The 21048-nt window shown below is 33.3% G+C and overlaps 1 protein-coding gene across 1 annotated transcript in view; it reads right to left on the minus strand.

Moving 5' to 3' along the window:
* Positions 1–12531: 12531 nt before the first annotated feature.
* Positions 12532–21048, minus strand: part of LOC140447054 (uncharacterized) — a 32299-nt gene continuing 23782 nt past the window's right edge. Inside the window, exons 2-3 of the mRNA XM_072539638.1 lie at positions 18469–18802; positions 12532–13039 (exon numbers count right to left, since the gene is read on the minus strand). Of these exons, the coding sequence (XP_072395739.1) occupies positions 12904–13039; positions 18469–18802 (470 nt within the window). The 3' untranslated portion in view covers positions 12532–12903. The remainder of the gene's footprint in view (positions 13040–18468; positions 18803–21048) is intronic.

Consider the following 21048-nt stretch of genomic DNA (forward strand, 5'->3'; position numbering starts at 1 on the left):
GTAAACAACTCTTTTTTGTTTTAATGCATTTCATTGACAATAAAAGTAAACAACTTTGTTTTAAAAACGCCATTCAAACAATATTTATTAGCATCTTATGTTGCTCCGAACGGCTCCACTATAGAAAGTTAATGTTGTAGAAAACTACATATTCATATGTATGCACAGTATTATTGTTGTTGGATATAACGAGATCCGCTTATAGCGGAGTAATTACTCTGCCATTTCAGTTCTCGTTATAGAGGGAGTCTACTATATATTTTAGCTAAGTATTGAGTTAGATTGTATGATAACTAATCAAGGATGTATTTAGAGAGGGGCCCATGCCCCCCCCTCCCCGAGGAAAAAAATATAAATTTAAATATTTGTAGTTTCAATTTTAGAGTTTTGAGCGTCTACGTCTGCCGTCCCCCTTCCATCCTTCCATCTGTGATGATGGCCTTCTGCTTCCGGACGAAGATGCTGGACCTAGCAGTGAGTGGAATTTTAATGAATTGTTATGGTTTAATATCGCATCAGGAGATGAGATGTTAAACAAAATCTATCTACAGCATCTTCCCGAGCAACATATATTAGTAGCACCAGTCAAAATCAATTGATAACATATTGTGGTGAAGAAATAATGGAACTAATAATTAATCAGGCTTACAGTGCAAATTATTACTCTGTCATATTTAACGAAAAGACCGACGTGTCCCATGTGCAACAGCTTTCTCTAAGTTTAACATACATACACAATAACAACATTCGTAAAGACTTTGACAAGTTCATTGTAGCTCATGAAAATATAAAAATAATTAAAACAAAAAGAGATATCAAACGATTTCTATCTAGCGAAACCGAATTCAAATCTTTACCACTGTGCTTTCTAAAACTTGCAAAGCAAACAGCTTGATAAATTACTCGGCAAGACTACAGCATAGTCTGGAATGGATTCTTGAGAATCGAAGGAAGATTTGATCTTGCTGGTTTCAGCCTGACGTTTTTCAGAAAATTGTTTTCTCAAACCTGCATATGATAGAAACAATAAATCTGTTGTCTTTTTCTGTTTTTTTTTCTGCCTTTAAAATAACTAATAATAGAGTCAAAGGAAGTTGTTGGTTTCGTATTTTGTACATTTCTCACTTTTCGTTTTTTTTTTTGGTTCTGGTTCTACAATATTGGTGGTGACATTAGCACAAGTAGTAGACTCTTTATTTTTTGTAGGTAACGGTACTTCAGATAGATCATCAAGTTCACTCACTTCGTTATCCGAAACATCTACATCATCATCTTTTGGTACAGTTGAAGAGGATTTCGCAAAAAGCAAGAAAAGTTGGAACATTTTCATACTTTCAGCACATTACCATGTTTTATTTTGTGGAGCTTGCCCAGTTCTTGTTTTGAATACTCTTAAGTATCGCACATAAGAATCACGTAAACTTCTCTACCTTCTCTTCAGTTCCTGACCTAAAAAATATACTGTTTTAGGCTTTTAACAACAGGTGATAGCTTCAGTACAATAGGGCACAGTTATCGTGTTGGATTTTCAACTATTGCTACAATTATAAATAAAGTATGTGAAGCTATACGTAAAAGATTAGCTGAAGATTTTCTAAACATGTGGCAGTTTCCAAACTGCATCGGTGGTTTGGACGGAAAACATATAACTATAAAATGCCCTGGAAAAACCGGGTCAAACCATTTTTGTTATTTGAAAAAATTCTCAATAGTAGGTACTGGTGGCTACTGTTGATGCCAATTACAAATTTATATGAATTGATGTAGGAGGTTACGAGAAAAATAGCGATGGAGGCTTATTTGAAAATTCAAACATGGGCCAGAGATTTGAGGTAGGTTTAACGAATGTTCCTGAAGATAAAAATCTTCCTGGGCAAGTAGAACCTTGTCCACACAGATAAGATGAGGCCTTTGCTTTGAAATCTTTTTTAATATGAATTTTTCCCTACAAACAATCTAGAAAGGACAGACGAAAAGAAAATTATAATGGCGAGTTAGCTCAAAAATGGCGAGTATTTTTTAGGTCAATTGGGAACAAAGTTAAAACGACAACTTCAATTATTGAAACTTGCATTTTGCATAATTTTCTACATACTAAAATAAACCAACAAGGACTAGAGTTTTCAGAAACCGAAGACAGAGCTTTTATTAATATAGAAAGAGACCCAAGGCGTGCAACAATTTAGCATTTTCAACTAGAGAAAAAATTATTAACTAGTTTAATAGTTGAAATGTAAATAAAAACTCTAAATATTAATAACTAAAGTGAATATATAAAAATAATTATTTAAAAAAATAATTAAAGTTAATAAAAACTCTTAAATTAAAATACTTACGGAATTTTTTCATCTCTTGGCCAATTGCACCCCATCCTTCTTTCTAATGTTTTTGTAGTATAATCCTCGTGTGACAAACAAATCATGAAGCATTGGATATTTTTTACCAGTTCTCTTAATTTCTCTGTTGGAACCATTCTAAATTCGCAACCATAACGAGAGAAAACGCAGCCGGCTCCGTTAACAAAATATAAAGCAGAACTAACGTTATCGGTGCGAGATTTCGTCGCACAAATGTGTTGGTTCTCGTTAATCGCCATGGCCGTTCGTCTCGCGAAAATTTCGCATGGCGATGTTGTCGTCGACGCACCGATTAATCGCAGCAATCTGTTCATACCTTAACCATATCTTGATTTGCCGTCTTAACGTATGTTAAGCTTTGTGAGTGGCGTGGCTACATATTTTTATTTGAAAGATATCTCTATAATCTAGATAATTTGAAAGATATCTAGAATAATTTTCTATTATCGTTGAAAAAAGTTGTACAGGTTAAGTAAAGGAAAACAATGAAAAGACTTTTCATATTCAACATGTATATTACAAATATGTACATCTTATATTTAACACTGGTTCAATATTTGGTTTTATTTATTTTAGAGGAGATTAACAATATCTAAATCACAAAATAAATTTGCAGAGTATTTTACAAAATAACCATTTTATATTCACATTTCAACATTTGGTGATTAAATACTGATTATGAATAAGTATAAAGTACTTATGGCTATTAACAGGCTGGAGATTTCAAATCCGAAAACATTTAGAGATGCATTAAAGGAAACTAGTATGTTGAGCACACAAGACAACCCAGAAGAAATGTTGAAAGATTTCAGAAATTATATAGAAACCTCTGTAGAAAGAACCAGAACCGAAAAAAAGATCATCAAAAGAAAACACTGAATGACAAACAGAACGCTGCAACTTCTCGAAGAGCGAAGGAGAATCAAATCTCTATCAAATAGCGAGGTTAAATAGAAAAATTAAAAGAGCATGTAGGGATGATAAAAATAAACATATAAAGAATGCGAAGAACTAGAGAGACATGCAAACCGGTATGAATCCCATGAGCTATATAACAAAGTCCGATATCTATCCAGGGAATTTAAACCAATCACACAAACAATAATGGATCAAAACCAACATATTATAAATGACGAGAAAGGGATTGCGGAGGTATGGAGAAAATATTGACAAAGTCTATATGCAGATGATCCCCGAACGACGAGTTCGCTGCAGAGAGAGAACCAAACATTCTAAGTCAGAGGTAGAAAAAGCAATCAAAAAGTTAAAAAATAGAAAATCTCCTGGCGAAGACCAGATCACCGCAGAAGTTTTAAAAGAGACTGGAGATGTTGGAGTCAATGTTATGCATATGATCTGCAAAAAGATTTGGGAAACCGGAGAGTGGCCCAACAACGGGACAACATCCACTTTCATCCCTATATTCAAAAAAGGAACTCCGCTAGATTGCAGCAACTACAGAACGGTAACCCTAGTCTCCCATGCAAGCAAGTTTCTACTTCATGTAATACATGAAAGATTAAACTATTGCCTCATATATCAGAAGAACAAGCGGGATTTGTCCCAAGAAAAGGCACCAGAGAACACATCCTTAATATCCGACAGCTAATCGAAAAAACTCGTGAATTCAATACTCCTCTGCTTATGTGCTTTTTGTGGATTACACAAAAGTCTTCGATAAAGTCAAATGGCAGCCGCTATGGTCCATACTATCGGAAATGGGAACACCCCACCACGCAATTCAACTAATTAGAAGTCTATATGAAAATAATAAATGCACAGTAAAAATAAACAACACCCATTCCGATCATTTCAGAACAAAGGCCGATGTCAGGCAAGGATGCCTAATCACGCCAACTCTGTTTAATATCTACAGCGAACACATTATGCGAAAAGTACTAGATGGATGGAAGGGTGGAATATCAGTAGGAGGTCCAAAAATCAGTAACTTAAGATAAATGCTGATGACTCTTTAATAAACGCGGCAAATCAAGAAGAAATGGAAGGCATAATGAGATGTCTGGATGAGAAAAGCAAAACATGTAAGTAGATCAAAATAAGACAAAGATCATGATAGTAGATAGAGCTTGGAATAATCTTCAACACATTAAAGACATTGGGGGCTTTGAAGTAGTAAATAGTTTCATATACCTGGGGTTCCTAATAACAAATGACGGAAGGTGTGACAGAGAGATACGTAGAAGGTTGATTATGGCTAGAACAGCTATGATGAAACTGGTAGCAATTTGGAAAAATTCTAGTATAACAATACACACAAAACTAAGGCTGGTAAGGGAGCTCATTTTTCCCATAGCCACATATGCATCCAATTTTTCCCATAGCCTTAGCGGGTCATACAATTCGGTTTTAAGGGAGGACTAGGAACAAGAGAGGCAATTTTATGTTTGAACACCTTAATACAAAACTGTTTAGATCAACGAAAAGATGTCTACCTCACCTTCATCGACTACGAGAAGGCATTTGACAATGTTAAACATGATATCATGATGGAACTATTACATAGGGCCAACATTGACCAGAAGGAGATCAGAATTATTCAGAATCTATACTGGAACCAAATGGCAAAGGTGAGGATTGATTAAGACCAATATACGGATGAATTTGAAATCCGGAAAGGTGTCCGCCAAGGCTGCATACTCTCTCCGATGCTTTTTAATTTATATGTTGAAAATATATTTGCGGAAGCATTAGAAGACACGGAATTAGGCATTAAGGTGAACGGCATACCAATTAGCAACCTACGCTATGCGGACGACACAGTGATTATAACTGATAATTTGGAAGATCAGCAGTTATTACTTGATAGGGTGAATAGCATAGGTAAAAAATATGGCCTCAAAATCAACATTTTGAAAACGAAATATATGGTCATTAGCAAAAACCCTCCAGAAAACCCGATAATATGCATAGGTGACGATCGCATAAAACGCGTGAAAACTTTTAAATACCTTGTCACCACAATCAATGACCAATCGGATCCACAACAAGAGATAAAAACCCGAATACAAATGGCAAGACAAGCTTTTGTGAAATTCAGACCGCTCCTATGTAATCAAAACCTAAATTTCGAAATACGCTACAGAATGGTCAAGTGCTACATATGGTCCATCTTGCTTTATGGCATGGAAACGTGGACTTTGAAAAAAACATCTATCAACAAACTTGAAGCATTTGAAATGTGGTCATTGAGAAGAATGATGCGCATACCTTGGGTGGATAGAGTTCGAAACGATGACGTCCTTAAGAGAGCCGGCGTGGAAAGAGAACTCTTTGAATTAATTAAAAAACGCAAGATTGGTTACCTTGGGCACATATTGAGAGGAGCAAAATATGAAATACCACAGTTAATCCTACAAGGGAAGATCGAAGGTAGGAGAGGAGCCGGCCGCAAACAATTATCCTGGTTAAGGAATATTAAAGAATGGACAGGAATACACAATACAGGCGAGCTGTGTCACGCCGCTAAGAACAGAATTCTAGTAATGAGATAGTCGCCTACGCACTTTGGTGTATGGCATGTTAAGAAGAAGAAGACATATGCATCCGAAACGTGGACCTTAAAGAAAGTGGATAAAAATAAACTAGACGCTTAAAATAGATTTAAGTAAAATTTAAAAAGTTTACGTGTTGTATAGCGGACTTCGCTAGTCGCTTAAATGGATTCTTCCAACTGTTTATTGTCACTAAGAACCACGAACGGCTATTATATACTTCGTGACGGTAATTCCGTGACGCTCGCCTCAGCATTTTACTGTAGAGAAAAAGTAATACAACTCCAGTATGCTTTGCTTCAATATTCTTTTTATAAATTTTAGATAAAATCATATCAAAAATGTTCAAAAGTTAAAATTAAAAAATGTTTACATGTTGTATAACGGACTCACTCGTTGCGTAAATGGACTCTTCCAACTTCTTACAGCGCCTTTCCAATGAGTTTCTGTAGTAGAACTAGCGCCACTTAATACGCTATTTCGTAGCTATTCTTCCTTGATGCTCACCTCATAGCATTTTACTAAATGAAAAAAATAACACAACGGCGTATAGAAGCTTCGCTTCAATAACAGAAAAACTTTATAAGACTGATTTAGATGCAGTTTTGAGTTACTACGCAGCGTGCAAATGATAAATAAAGAAGGTTCACACTATACCCATAAATTATATAAAATAACTTTTAAAGAATGTTTATGATTTGAATTGTTTATCTCCTCTATTTGATATATAATCATACAAGTATAATTTAGTTATTGCACCTTTGTTTGTTTGATAAAATCATATAATAGGAATATTATTATTTTAAAACTCTATGTTTCTACCCAATAATATTGAAACAAATCAAATAATATGTCAAAAATTTACAAAACTGTTAGATTCCCAAAAACACCAAAAAAAAGTTGTTGGATCTCATTAATATTTGATGAAAATCGACATGATACAATTAGACTAGGCGGGATCTGTAGAAATTCAGGCCATAATGGACATTTTTCATAGGAAGCTATTTTTTTGCTGGAATCCCTTCAGGATGTGCCCAATATCGATAATCACGATATGCGCCAGTCGCAAACCCTGTGCTAAATTTTTTATTTAACAAAATCTGAAAACAATTGAAAATTTCTCATGTTTTTGCTCTTATTTTCGTTTATAATTCGGAAAATATTGATCCTAGAAAAAAAATTATAAGAAGTTAAAAGTTTCATTATTCAATTTTACACAATATTTTGTTAGCTAGAAATTGAAAATTTAATGTTTATTTTTGAAAAAATAGCAATAATTGGAAAAAAAGTACAAAAAAATGAAGTTAATCCTTTAAATGTTTTCGACTTTCTAAACTTGACTTACAAGCTCCATATTCCGCCTAGAAAAACTTTTTAATATGTTTAAAACGTGTGCTAAATTTTGTTAAGATCGGTCGGATAGGTTTTGCATAATAATTTTGCAATCCAGCCTACTGGAAAAAAATCGCAAATTTTCAAATTTATAGTAGGCCCTAAATAAGGCCCTCAGATAGATGCAAATTTTTTTACACATAAAAGAAGGCTCAAACTTTCAAACGCTTTTAGTAAAATTCAAATCGGTTCACTAGGAGAGCCTAGAAAAAGTTTTAAACATTTTTTAGGCTTATAAACAAATTGAATAACTTTACGAGCTTTAAACATATCAATTTCAAAATTTATACACTTAAAGAACATTAAAAGACGCTTCTTAAAAAAAAGATACATTCGGCTTACTGGTTGCCGAGATATTGAAGGTCAAGGTCAGACCTGAAGATTCTTGTCCTTCCAAAAAAAGAAAAATACTTTAAAAAAAATTATTGAAGATTGAGTCAAAATAAAGTTTATTTATGAAAAAAAATTTTTTTTTTTCGTTCGCCTTTGTTTTAACAATTTAAATTATTTATTATCAATTTATAAATACATATTTGTTTACTAAAAGTAACAATTTACTTCAATGTATAAATTGCAAGCTCAAAAAAATGCATGAAAAAAAATGCAATTACTTGTTTAACATACAATTTGCAAATTTCCCAATTTTGCAATTAAAAATGGTATTTGAAAATATGATATTTAAAATCCTTGTCGTCCGAGACTCAAAAAAAAAGAGGAAAATTGGTTAACAAGAAGCAGAGGTAATGCAATTTTTAGCGCGCGCTATGATTTTGAACTCGCCGATTCACATTTCGAGTGAATGTCCTCCACTATTAGTGTATGAGTGAATGACCAGTAAAGTTATTCAATTTGTTTATAAGCCTAAAAAATTCTTAAAACTTTAAAAAAATTTCTAGACTCTCCTAGTGAACCGATTTGAATTTTACAAAAAGCGTTTGAAAGTTTGAGCCTTCTTTTATGTGTAAAAAAATTTGCATCTATCTGAGGGCCTCATTTAGGGCCTACTATAAATTTGAAAATTTGCGATTTTTTTTTCAGTAGGCTGGGTTGCAAAATTATTATGCAAAACCTATCCGACCGATCTTAACAAAATTTAGTGTACGTTTTAAACATATTAAAAGGTTTTTCTAGGCGGGATCTGGAGTTTGTAGGTCAAGTTTAGAAAGTCGAAAACATTTAAAGGATTAACTTCATTTTTTTGTACTTTTTTTTCCAATTATTGCTATTTTTTCAACAATAAACATTAAATTTTCAATTTCTAGTTAACAAAATATTGTGTAAAATTTAATAACGAAACTTTTAACTTCGTATAATTTTTTCTCTAGGATCAATATTTTCCGAATTATAAACGAAAATAGGAGCAAAAAAATGAGAAATTTTCAATTTTTTTCAGATTTTGTTAAATAAAAAATTTAGCACAGGGTTTGCAACTGGCGCATATCATGATTATCGATATTGGGCACATCCTGAAGTGATGCCAGCAAAAAAATAGCTTCCTATGGAAAATGTCCAATCCAAAACAGATCCCGCCTAGACTAAATATGAAGTAAAATTTCCGAAAATACCTGATTATGCTCCCTAAGTGGACCATAATTAGGTACTTATTTCAGTTTATTAAATATATTTTGGGAAACAGAGTATTTTTCACAGATATTTTACGTATTAACTCTGCATTTTTATTTAGGTTGTACTATCATTTTTATTGTTTAGCAAGTACTAGCAAACAACGCCGAAAGCTTTCAATTTGATGATTCCTTTTTCCAATTTTTTGAAAATCTACATAGGTTAAAGTAATAAGGTAATAAATTGGTATCTCCTTTATGTAACTAATCAGCTTCAATACAATACTAAAGCGATTTCTGCTGACGAACATTGACAGTCATGATTTATTCTTCTTTTCTCCTTGAAGATTGTCCTCTAAATCGATTTTTACTCTATGATGATATATACAATTATATGTAAATAAAGTATTTAATATAAGTAAAAAATAGCACTTTAGTTTACTTAGTTTCCAGTTGGAAAAAAATCTATTCCAAATGAACAGCTTCTTCTACAAAAAAAGAACATCGGAGGTAGACGTGGCAGAGCCCGAATGGAAAAACTAAGAACGAGATCAATTTTATGATCACTGATAAGAGGCAAAGCGTTAAGGGATGTTACAGTCCTGAACCGCTGCTTATGCTGACGACCTGGCCATTGGCTTCCAAGATAATAGTAAAGAAGCAGGAGAACGAGCTCTAAACGAGGACTTAACTACACTAAGTAACTATTTTAAGAACTGGCGCTTACGTCCTAACACAAGCAAAACTGAAACCTGTCTCTTTCACCTGTCGAATCAACTTGCGGGCGATACTCTCAATGTAACTCTAAATGATACAGCTATCAAACATAACAACAACCCCAAATATCTAGGCGTCACACTTGATAGAACACTCACCTTCAAAAGTCATCTTACAAACACAGCCGGTAAACTAAGAACAAGAAATAACTTAATATCAAAACTTGCTGGAACAACTTGGGGTGCTTCTGCAGATACTCTTCGGACCTCTGCTCTAGCTTTGGTTTTTTCAGTGGCAGAATATTGTGCACCAGTATGGCTAAATAGTGCACATACAAGCAAAATTGATGTCCAACTTAACCAAACCATGAGAATAATCACTTGAACAATAAAATAAACGCCAGTGAGATGGCTGCCTACTCTGAGCAATATTGCTCCACCAGATCTACGCCGTACAGCAGCATTAGTGAGAGAGTACCAGAAAATTGTAGCCAACGTACAATTACCAATACATCAAGATATCCCAGACATCTCAAAAGAGCACCAGCGACTGAGATCTAGAAATCCTCCAATACGATCTGCCCGAAAAATTGGTAATTCCTATGATATACATAGGCAATGGACAACAAGATGGATGCCAACAGTAGAATCGGACTATATTAAGATATCCACCCCAACTCAGGGTTTCATCGGATCAAATCTGCCCCGGTCCACTCGGGCAAGGCTTAATCGTATACGTACCGGATATGGTAAATGTGCTGATTCGCTGTTCAGGTGGGGTCGTGCAGAAAGTCCACAGTGCGATTGCGGGCAATCTAGACAGACCATAAGCCATTGTGTTTCAGACTGCTTGAATCGTGCCTACCGTGGAAACCTCCAGGACTTTGCGGAATGTTCCCCAGAAGCAATTGAATGGCTATGTAAATTGGACATCAATATTTAGTGTCATTCATTCTATCTTTAGTGTTTAAATAATGTATTTAATATATATGTATATATTATTGTATTTGTATATTTATCGTACTATAAAAGTCCATACGCTAAATAAAAAAGTCCTGAACCAGTTTTTAACAGGTAGCGACCACAGAATGTTGAAAACGTCATTAGAAATAGATCTTGGAAGAAAAAGATATCGCATGATCAAAAGGAAATCTACTAATACCTGCACAGAGCCTAATAATATAAATGCTTTTGAAGAACACATCAACACCATTCTCGAAAGCAATAAGAATACATACACAAATAAACTCCCTGAATGACATAATAATAGAAGCTATACAGGAAATCCAGAAGATACACTGTCAAAAGAAACAAAAGCATTAATGTAAGAGATGAGAAAATGCAAAATAAAATCTATTAGGATGGACAACCGAAAGCATAAAAGTGAACAAATCCAACAAAGCATTGAAAAAAACAATAGTATCATAGTTCTCAGGTGACAATTGAAAAATGATAAAAAGAAATAATGGAATTAAAGAATAAAGATGGAAATAGCATCACCAATAAAGATGAATTACTAAGGGTAGGAGAAGATTTCTATACAGAATTGTACAGAAGTGTTGGTCAGATAGCCAAGCGGGCTAGGCGGCCGCTTTTCATTCGCTTCACTTTCGAATGGTTCAGTGGATGTGGGTTCGAGCCCCAGCTTGGTGTACAGAAAAATAAAAAAGATGACATAGTGTACTTGCCATTTTATTACACAAAAAGGACAATCCAACAGTCCTCGAGAATTACTGACCTATATGCCTGCTAAACCACCTCTTAGTTATTCACAAGAATATTAACATAGAGACTGTAAACAAAATTGGATTTTTACCAACCTAGGGAACAGGTAGGATTTAGGAAAAACTTTGACACCAACGACCACATTCACTACACAAAAGGGATTATAGAAAAATCCATCGAATATAACCGACCATTAATAATAGTTTTCGTAGACTTTCGCAAAGCATTCGATACGATAGAAATAAACAGCGTAATGAGAACGTAGGAGGAAAGTCGTATAGATTATCCGCACTCCAAACCAATTGCGAATATATACAACAATGCAATCATGACCGTAAGACTACACAAAGGTACAAAATGTATAAAAGTCAAGAGAGGAATCAGTCAAGGAGACACGTTATCTCTTTCTATCTCAAACTCTTTATTGCAGTCTGGAACATGCTTTCAAAAAATTAGATTGGGACGCCAAAGGAATCACTGTCGACGGCGAAATGATCTCTCACCTACGATTTGTTGACGACATAGTTATTATAACAGATATCTTTAAAATAGATTGAAGCTATACGTACTGAGTTAGATGCCGCCTATAACGAAGTTGATTTGTACAAAAATTTTGGATAGACACAATACATGACAAATTTGGTACCAAGCGAGAATCCAACAGTCAACTGCAAAAAAATAAGATTAGTTCAAAAATATAAATACTTAGGTCATAAACCAAATTGCAAGCGACAATCAAACTGCTGAACTGCAAAGAAGATTCACCTTCTTCACCTTTACCAAAGAAGATCACCGAAACATTATCCTTAGCCTAGGCTACAGCAACCAAACTTAGAATAGCCCAAAGATGAATGAAACGCTCGCTACTTGGACTGACTCTAAGAGACAAAGTTAGAAACGAAGAAATAAGAAGGATAGGCGACACAGATATCATACATAGTGCCTATAGCATGGCTCAAGTGGAACTAGTCGGGCTATGTGGCCAGAATGAATGACAGGTGGTGAACCCAAAAAACTACAGTGTGGATACCACGAGCTGACAGAAAAAGCAAAGGTACACCACCTACATGATGGACAGACGAGGTTAAAAGATTCGCTGGGAATAGCCTCTTGTGTTGAATGATTATTTTCCTTTAACTATTTTCTTTGTTTCTTTGTTAGTGTTTTTTTAGATCTTACCTCCTTCATTATATACGTACACAAGATATTAACATTTTTGTTTTGTAGTTGTAGTGAAGAAATAATTTATTTCTCAACCATGCCATCGACGCCAATATTGTTGTTGTAGAAAAGGTGTATAATAACACATAATTTTAGAAAATACATATGTAAAGTAAAATGCCAAATTAATATTGTTGTCAAAAAGTTTTCAGTGTTTTTGAGAATTTTAAAAATTCGTGGTTATTATACAGGGAATTTCTTATCTCCGTGTCCTATTCGAATATTAAAAAAAATTAAACAAATGTTTAATTATGTACTATTCAAGCAAAAATATAGCAAAGAAATACCCTGTAAATAAAGCTTTTATGAAATTAAATCATCGTACTAACATATCAGTATTCACAAGAAACACATGATCTTTGAGCCGTACTTTTACATCACATCTGAATCACTAGTAGCTATAAATCTAGTTTTATATCTAGTGGGGCGGAGGTTGAGTATGGAATCCATGTAAGTCTAAACCAGCTCTTAATGCTGCATGACTAGCTAATACTCTACCTGCCAAATCACCAAGAGCTCGTTCTAACTGCTGATGCTGACTTCTAACTGCAAATCTGCAATTATTAAGAAAAAAAATATTGTAGAAGGATGTCTTCAATTGTTTAAGAAATAAAAAATAATACACAATGTCGTTCACATAACTTTATTCCTACTTCGTGTCTATCTGTTTATCATCTGTCATCTGTCATTACACCTTGACAGAGCGTCAAACTCAAATAAAAAAGGCTGTAACAATAAGAAACCTACAACTTGGCCAAGCCAACAAGAGCGCCCTGGCTCTTCCATAAACAGAAATACAACTATTTGAAAGTTAATAATAATTATTTTTATTAAAAAATAATACTTTTGTCATAAACATGACAAAAATCATAACATTCATAACCATTTGTCTTTAATTGTTTCTAATAAAGAATATTTATCATAAGCACCTTTCACGAGTTCTTCCTCATAAACGTAATTCATCGTAAGTATAAGTTCTTAATTGTAGACATAATGGGTAATAGACATTAATTGTTTTGCACAAATATTTGTTGTAGTTTCTTAATATAAAGTAAGTAATTTAGTGTGAACAAAAATGTTAATAAAATAAGAATCGTAATATAATAGGTTAAAATACTAAATAAAATTGACAACGTAAATGGATGAAGTCCATAACACACAATGAACCATGAAGTCGTAGTGGAAGACTTAGTTTAGTGTGATGGTTTCATCCATAATCTGATATGATCAGCATCAAATACACCTTCGAATGGTTTCTGAGTCACCTGAAACCCGTTAACATCAGAAATTAGATATATGTCATTTGGTAGTATTTTCTTAATAACATCATCATCAGCCTCTCTCAATCCACTGCTGGACATAGGTCTCCCCTGTTTGTCTTCAAACTGTTCTATCTTGTGCTTGCTGTATCCAGTTTTTGTTGTCTTTCGTAAGTCGTCTTGCCATCGTGTTGGTGGTCTTCCTCTGATACGTTTATCGGCTCTTGGTCTCCATTCAACTAGTTTGCGAGTTCATCTTCCGTCCTTTATTCTGGCAACGTATCCAGCCCATGTCCATTTTAAGTTATAGCTTCTTTCAATGACGTATATGACTTTGGTCTTAGCTCTTAGATCTTCGTTTCTAATCCTGTCTCGCAGAGTGGCCCCTATCATTGATCGCTCCATTCTTCTCTGCGCTACTCTTAGTTTTTGTGCGTTTTTCTTTGTGAGCGATAATGTTTCCCCACCATAGGTCATCACCGGTAGCAGGTAGCACGCATTGGATGAAAACTTTTTTCTTCATATTAGTTGTGATGTCACTCTTAAAAACGTTCCTAAGAGCTCCGTATGCTGCTCATCCTTGTATTATTCTTCATGATACTTCGGTTGTTTGATTGTCTTTACTTATCTTAATTTCGTGACCCAGATATATATATATATATATATATATATATATATATATATATATATATATATATATTTGTCTACCAGTTCTATTTCTTCATTTTGTATTTCAAGGTGTTTACTTGGTACTAAGTTCGTCATATATTTTGTTTTTGCGATATTCATTTTTAAACATATTTTATGACAGGCTGTACTAAGTTCTTCTAACATTTTCTTTATTTGTCCCAAATCGTCTGCAATCAGGACTATATCGTCTGCGTAGCTTAGGTGGTGTAGCGTCTCTCCGTCCACATTTATGAGGGTTTTGATCGCTTTTTCTAGAGCCGATATATATATATATATATATATATATATATATATATATATATATATATATATATATATATATATATATTTATATATATATATATATATATATATATATATATATATATATAAATATATATATATATATATATATATATATATATATATATATATATATATATATATATATATATATATATATATATATATATATTAACCTCGAATATCGGCTATCAATGCGCCTCTCGTTTAGTGCTTCTATAACACTGTCGAGTTCTACTGAGTCTAATACTTTGTGGAAATTTCATTTTGGGAAAAAAATGAGAAAATAAAAGGGAAAAAGCATTCAGGATATTTTGTAGCCGCAATATCAGAAAAGGTGGACGAAACAGAGAGAAATAAAATATTTAAAGAAAGCTCATTCCTTTGCACATGGCTATACATTTACGGTTGAAGATGAAAAGAAGTATACAACTAACATCAGCGATATTATACAAAAACTTCCTCAACCACGCACAGCAGGTTCATCCTCTCGACAATCAAACACATTTATCTTTCCAATATGTTTTGATAAATTTAATTTAGGGTAGTCTGTGTATTATTGGCAGTTTATATTTTCAATATAATTTTTACGAATATTAGGAAGTATTTTTGTTTTACACATTAAATTCTGGTTGTACAGGTACTTCAACTCGTGTCCCTAGGTACAAGTCTTCGTGTCCGTAGGTACAACAGACCGGTTGTTCCTAGGGACACGTACATACATACAAAAAAATGTGATAAAATGTGTAGAAATATATAAGTTGGAAAATTGGCATTTTCCAATTAGCTTTACAAAGGTATGATCAATTGTCCAGATTTTATTATTTTTTAATATCTTTATTTGTCAAATTTATAAAAATCAAATTGTACAAATTGTCCGTAGGTACAACATGTTCCCTATGCATTCATTTGTCAACCATTCTTTAATTTTGTCTACATTCTACGAATAGTTCAGGAAATGAAGCTCGAAAAAAGTTAAAACCTCGCAATTTTTTCGTCCTGCATGGATTGAGTTGAAATTTTAACAGAAGGTAGGTGATAGCCCAAGGATCAAAATCTATATCGAACCGAAGTGCGCTGAAGGGTTTTAGGGGTGAAAACTACCCCTAATTGTCAAAAATTATAAAATAACATATTAAACCTGAATATGGGTAAGATTTGGTTTGAATTATTTAAATAATGATTATTTTATACTTTTGAATAGAGTTCCATCATATTTCAACCCCTAAAAAGCAACCCTTGTTAGAGATTAATGTAAAAAAATTACTAATTCTAAAAAAATGATTTCGCCTTGGATCGATTTGGATAAAAATTTGGATTTAAGCTCAACTCACCCTCTGCTTTATAGTTTATGTCATGCCTATGAACCCTGATTGTTCTTAGGGGTGAAAACTACCCCTAATTTTCAAAAATTGTATAATAACATTACAAATCTTAAGATGAGTGAAATTTGGTTTGGATTAGTTAAATAGTGATTTTTTTATACTTTAAAATACAATTTCATAAATTTTCAACCCCTAAAAATCAATTGTTATGAGTGCTATAGGTGAAAACAATTTTTTGCCAAAATTTTGCAACTTTTCAACTTTTGAAAATCACCCTTTACAACATTGCAGTTTTTATAAACTAATTTAATAGATATAAATTGAAAAAAGTAGAATTAAATACAAAAAAATTTATCAACATAAAAAGGCACCATATATTCTTATACATTTACATAAATAGTTGAAAATAGTTACATTTATAGGTAAAACAATTATAATATTAATTTTATTCGTCATCAATTACATCTTCATCGTGATCTATGTCATCTTCATCTTCTTCAATTATTGGTGGACTATTATTGCACCCTTCACCTGAGCACCCAGAACAAGTAGACTTACAGTATAAACCAACTTTTCTGCACCCACATGAAACGCCGCATCATTTTTTGCATTGGCAAAAAATAATTTTCAAAAGTTCATCGGGTGCAGGTTGTTTGTTCCCCAATCTGTTGCTCTGATATTTTCATTGCCAAGCCACTGTTGAATTTGGTAATAGCATCTTTTTGAATGCTCATCTAAGGCATCAACAGTGGGCAGAAGGGATGATAGCTTAACCGCACAGTTTTTCGTTGTAGCTTTGATGAACTGTTCGAGAAAAGCTTCCAAATCTTTTATTTTTTTTAACTTGGTAAGCTGCGTGTCTTTAACAGTTCCGTACAACATTATTGCACAGTATCTGCCATCTAAAATATCTTCAAGCTTAGCAGTACTACTGTAAAAAATTTCGGCATGTTCCCTCATGCAATAAAATTTTTTACCTTTATTGTAAAAAGCAGATACAGTATCACAGCCAGTAAAAGCATGGGAAAAAGCTATTAATTTTGAACTATCTGGGTACCCTATTTCAAAAAATTAATTGGTTTTTTAACGTATTTCCTTCATTTTTAACGATAGAGTGTTTCTTCGAAAACGATTTTGTAGAGGTTTATAAGAGCTACAAGGATCTGTGAATTAAATCTTTTTGGAACCCTTGGTTTTTAAATGGGGTGAGTTTAAAGGGCTCGAAGAATATTCATTGTACAACAAATCCAAATAAAGGAAAATTTTAGAAAATTTTAAAAAAGCTACAATTTAGTACATTTTATTTTTTTCATATATTCAGTATTTTCGGGGATATTTAAAAAAAGAAGGGTAAAAAATATGAAATTGTAAATCATTTCTCGCTTTAAGCTGTACTTTTTCTAAAACTAAGCATTTTAAATGGGTCAAACTTCTTGGACGTATTAACAATACATGTACAAAGAGAATTGCAGAAGGGTGAAGATCGATTTTAATTATGGGCGTAGTTAGGGGGTTGTTTTCATCGATTTTTTCGTAAAAAAATGAGGTATTGACCTTATTTTCATCATAACTCACTCAATTTTTGAGCTTTTTTTATGATAGGTCTATTTATGCTCTTTAAAAAAGGTTCTATGAGTTTTCTTCCAAAAATGCATCATTTTTTTGATATTTGACTTTGAATCTTTCAAATTTGGCATTTAAAGAAAACCGCTGAACATTGATAGGCCGTATTTCGGTTCCTATTATATCGCAAAAATATTTTAAAAAATGAATTGTATTTGTCTTTTTAAAAGCTACAAATTTGTTTTGTACAATTTTTTTGATACAATGCACCATTTTCGAGTTATTCGCGAAAAATCGATTAAAAACGTCGATTTTTTCGTCTAAAAGTTGTTACTTTCAATCGCGAATAACTTGAAAAATATAAGTTTTACAAAAAAAAATGTATAGAACATTTTTTGTTTAGAATCACTTTTCTAATCGAAACCTGTGGTTAAAACGTAAAAAAAAAATTTCACCCCCGAGATGGGGTGGCAACCACCCCCAAGGCTTTGGCGCACTTTGGTTCGATATAGATTTTGATCCTTAGGCTATTACCTACCTTCTGTTAAAATTTCAAGTCAATCCACGCAGGACGAAAAAATTGCGAGGTGAAATGCTTCATTTCCTGGACTAGAATGACCAACGACAGAAAATCATATAATATAGAAAAAATTAAAGTTCCAATGAATTTCTAAACTATAGATAACTCAGAACAATGAATAATTTATTAGACCTTCATATTTCACAGGGATCTAAATGGGTTTATTTCTTAAACAACATGCAAAATGCACATTGGTTAACATTTTAGGGTTTAAAAAGATCATGTTAATTGAAAATTAAAATTACAAAATGCAACTTTTTTAATTCAGCCTAGAATAAACTTACCTGTTAACATGTACTGGAATGGGTACTACAAGTTTACTTTTCTGGTGGGAATTCTTGACTCCTTGGTGCGGCCCACTACCAAGGCCGGCCTTTACTCTTTTCCACTTCGCTCTTCGATTCTGGAACCAAATTTTAACTTGAACTTCGCTCAATCGAAGTGCAGAGGCTATTTGACTTCGTTCTGTAAGCGAAAGGTATTTTTTCGCATGAAATTCTCTTTCTAGTTCTAATAATTGCTCACTTGTAAACGCCGTACGTCGTCTGCGAGCTTTCGTAGCGGCTGAGCCTTCTGCTGAATGGGATTCATCTAAATCGTCGTCTATATCCGAATTACCTGCAAAGAAACAATGTTTTAAATTATAAATATTTACAATGTGTTAATAAATCATCATCAAGAAATTGTATTTTCACAATTTCACAATTTGACTTTAAAATAAGTTTATTTTGACGTTTCGATTTCCACTCTGGAAATTGGTCTCAAAATACGAAAAATTAATGTGACTGACCTTATTAACCTGACTTAGATTCTGTTAAAAAGATACGCCTAGAAAATGTTGGGGCTACCAGTGTGGCTTCAGTTACCTGGAGGGTCGATAATTGATCAAATATTTACTATTCGACAAATGGTCGAAAATTATTGGAAGAGGTATACCAAATTTTTATAGACTTTAAACAGGGATATGATTCAATTAAAAATACAAGTTCGGCCAAAAATTCTAAATGTTCGGAAATGCTAAACTACCAGACAAAATAAAATTAATTTTTGAAAGCCAATTAAAATACAGAGACCAAACCTACAATTATTGAAGAATTTAGAGTCCACTTGAAGTCTTCTGAAAAGTGCAATCTTTGATGCACAAGAAGATATACCTACGTACAAAAAAACAACATAAATCATGAATGACTTTAATTTAAGATAATAAATTTGATGGAATAACGGAGAAAATTTAAAAAGGAGTAGATGTAAAAGTATAAAGAAACTCAGGCATATGTTTGAACAAAAATTAGAAATGTCAAAGAAGTATGAGTGACGGAGAGAAGCAACGTTCGTAGCCAAAAACAGACACGGAGCCAAGTATACTGATTTCAGAAAATAAATGGCTCTACAGAGATTACAAAATAACAAAGCAGCTAGACCGGATCAGAAGATAGAATATTCTTCTTCTTCAAGTGCCATCTCCGTGGCAGAGGTCGGCAATCATCATAGCTATTCGGACTTTTGAGACGGCTGCTCTGAAAAGTTCATTTGATGTACATCCGCACCACTCTCTCAGGTTGCGCAGCCATGACATTCTACGTCTTCCTATGCTTCTCTTTACCTGGATCTTTCCCTGCATAATCAGTTGGAGCAAGGTGTATTTCTCTCCACGTGTAATATGTCCAAGATATTCCAATTTTCTTGTTTTAATTATATTTTAAATTTATATTTCTTTATTCATCCTTCTCAGAACCTCTTTGTTTGTGACATGTTCTGTCCACGATATTTTCAGAATTCTTCTATACACCCACAGCTCGAATAATTTCAGTTTTTTTATTGATGCCGCATTCAAGGTCCAAGATTGCATTCCATAAAATAAAGTCGAAAAAATATAGCACCTCGCCAACCTAACTCTTAGTTCCAATTTTAAATCCCTTGTACATAGCACTCTTCTCATTTTGTTGAAATTTGTTATAGCCTTTTCTATTCTGATTTTGATCTCCTGAATGTAATCATTTGTGGAGTTAATCATTGTTTCCAGATATGCATGTTTGTCCACTTGTTCAAATTGGTTCCGTTTATTAGAAGATTCTCGTTATTTCTTTGAGTTTTCAATATTCTCATAAATTTCGTCTTCTTGACATTCATTATTAGACCATACTCTTTTCCATACTCCGCTATTCTGGTCACCAGTCTCTGAAGATCTTCAATATTTTCGGCTAATATCACAGTGTCGTCCGCATATCTAATGTTGTTAATCGGAACTTCATTTACCTTTATTCCAGCTGTTTCACCCTCAAGATCGTTTTTCAGAATCTCTTCGGAGTAGGTATTAAAAAGAATTGGCGACAATACGCATCCCTGTCTCACTCCACATCTAATTTCAATTTCTTCTGACAGCTGTTCGTTAACACGTACTTTTGCTCGATGTTTATAGTATAAATTTAAAAACAGTCAATCTTTTTTGATTTCAGGACATTCATTAATTGATTATATCGTACTTTATCGAATGCTTTATTATAGTCAATAAAACAGTTTGTGATATATTCGGTTATGGATGACTTTTAGTAGTAACTTTAGCACATGAGACATCAAGCTAATGGTGCGGTAATCGCTGCATTCTCTTGCGTTTTTCTTTTTGGAAATATAAATAAAAATCAACGTTAACCACTCTTTGGGTAATACATAATAATAAATTTTGTTCAAGAGTGTCACTAAAACATCAATGTGCTTCTCATCTAGAATTTTTATAATTTCTATAGGAAGCATGTCAGGTCCAGGGCTTTTCCCACTCTTTATTGTTTTTAATGCGTGTAATATTTCTTCTTTTGTAATATATGGACCTATTTCTTCTGACGTAAGTTCTATGTGCTCCAGATCTC

Source organism: Diabrotica undecimpunctata, chromosome 7 (assembly GCF_040954645.1).
Source record: "Diabrotica undecimpunctata isolate CICGRU chromosome 7, icDiaUnde3, whole genome shotgun sequence".
Classification (NCBI taxonomy): Eukaryota; Metazoa; Arthropoda; class Insecta; order Coleoptera; family Chrysomelidae; genus Diabrotica; species Diabrotica undecimpunctata.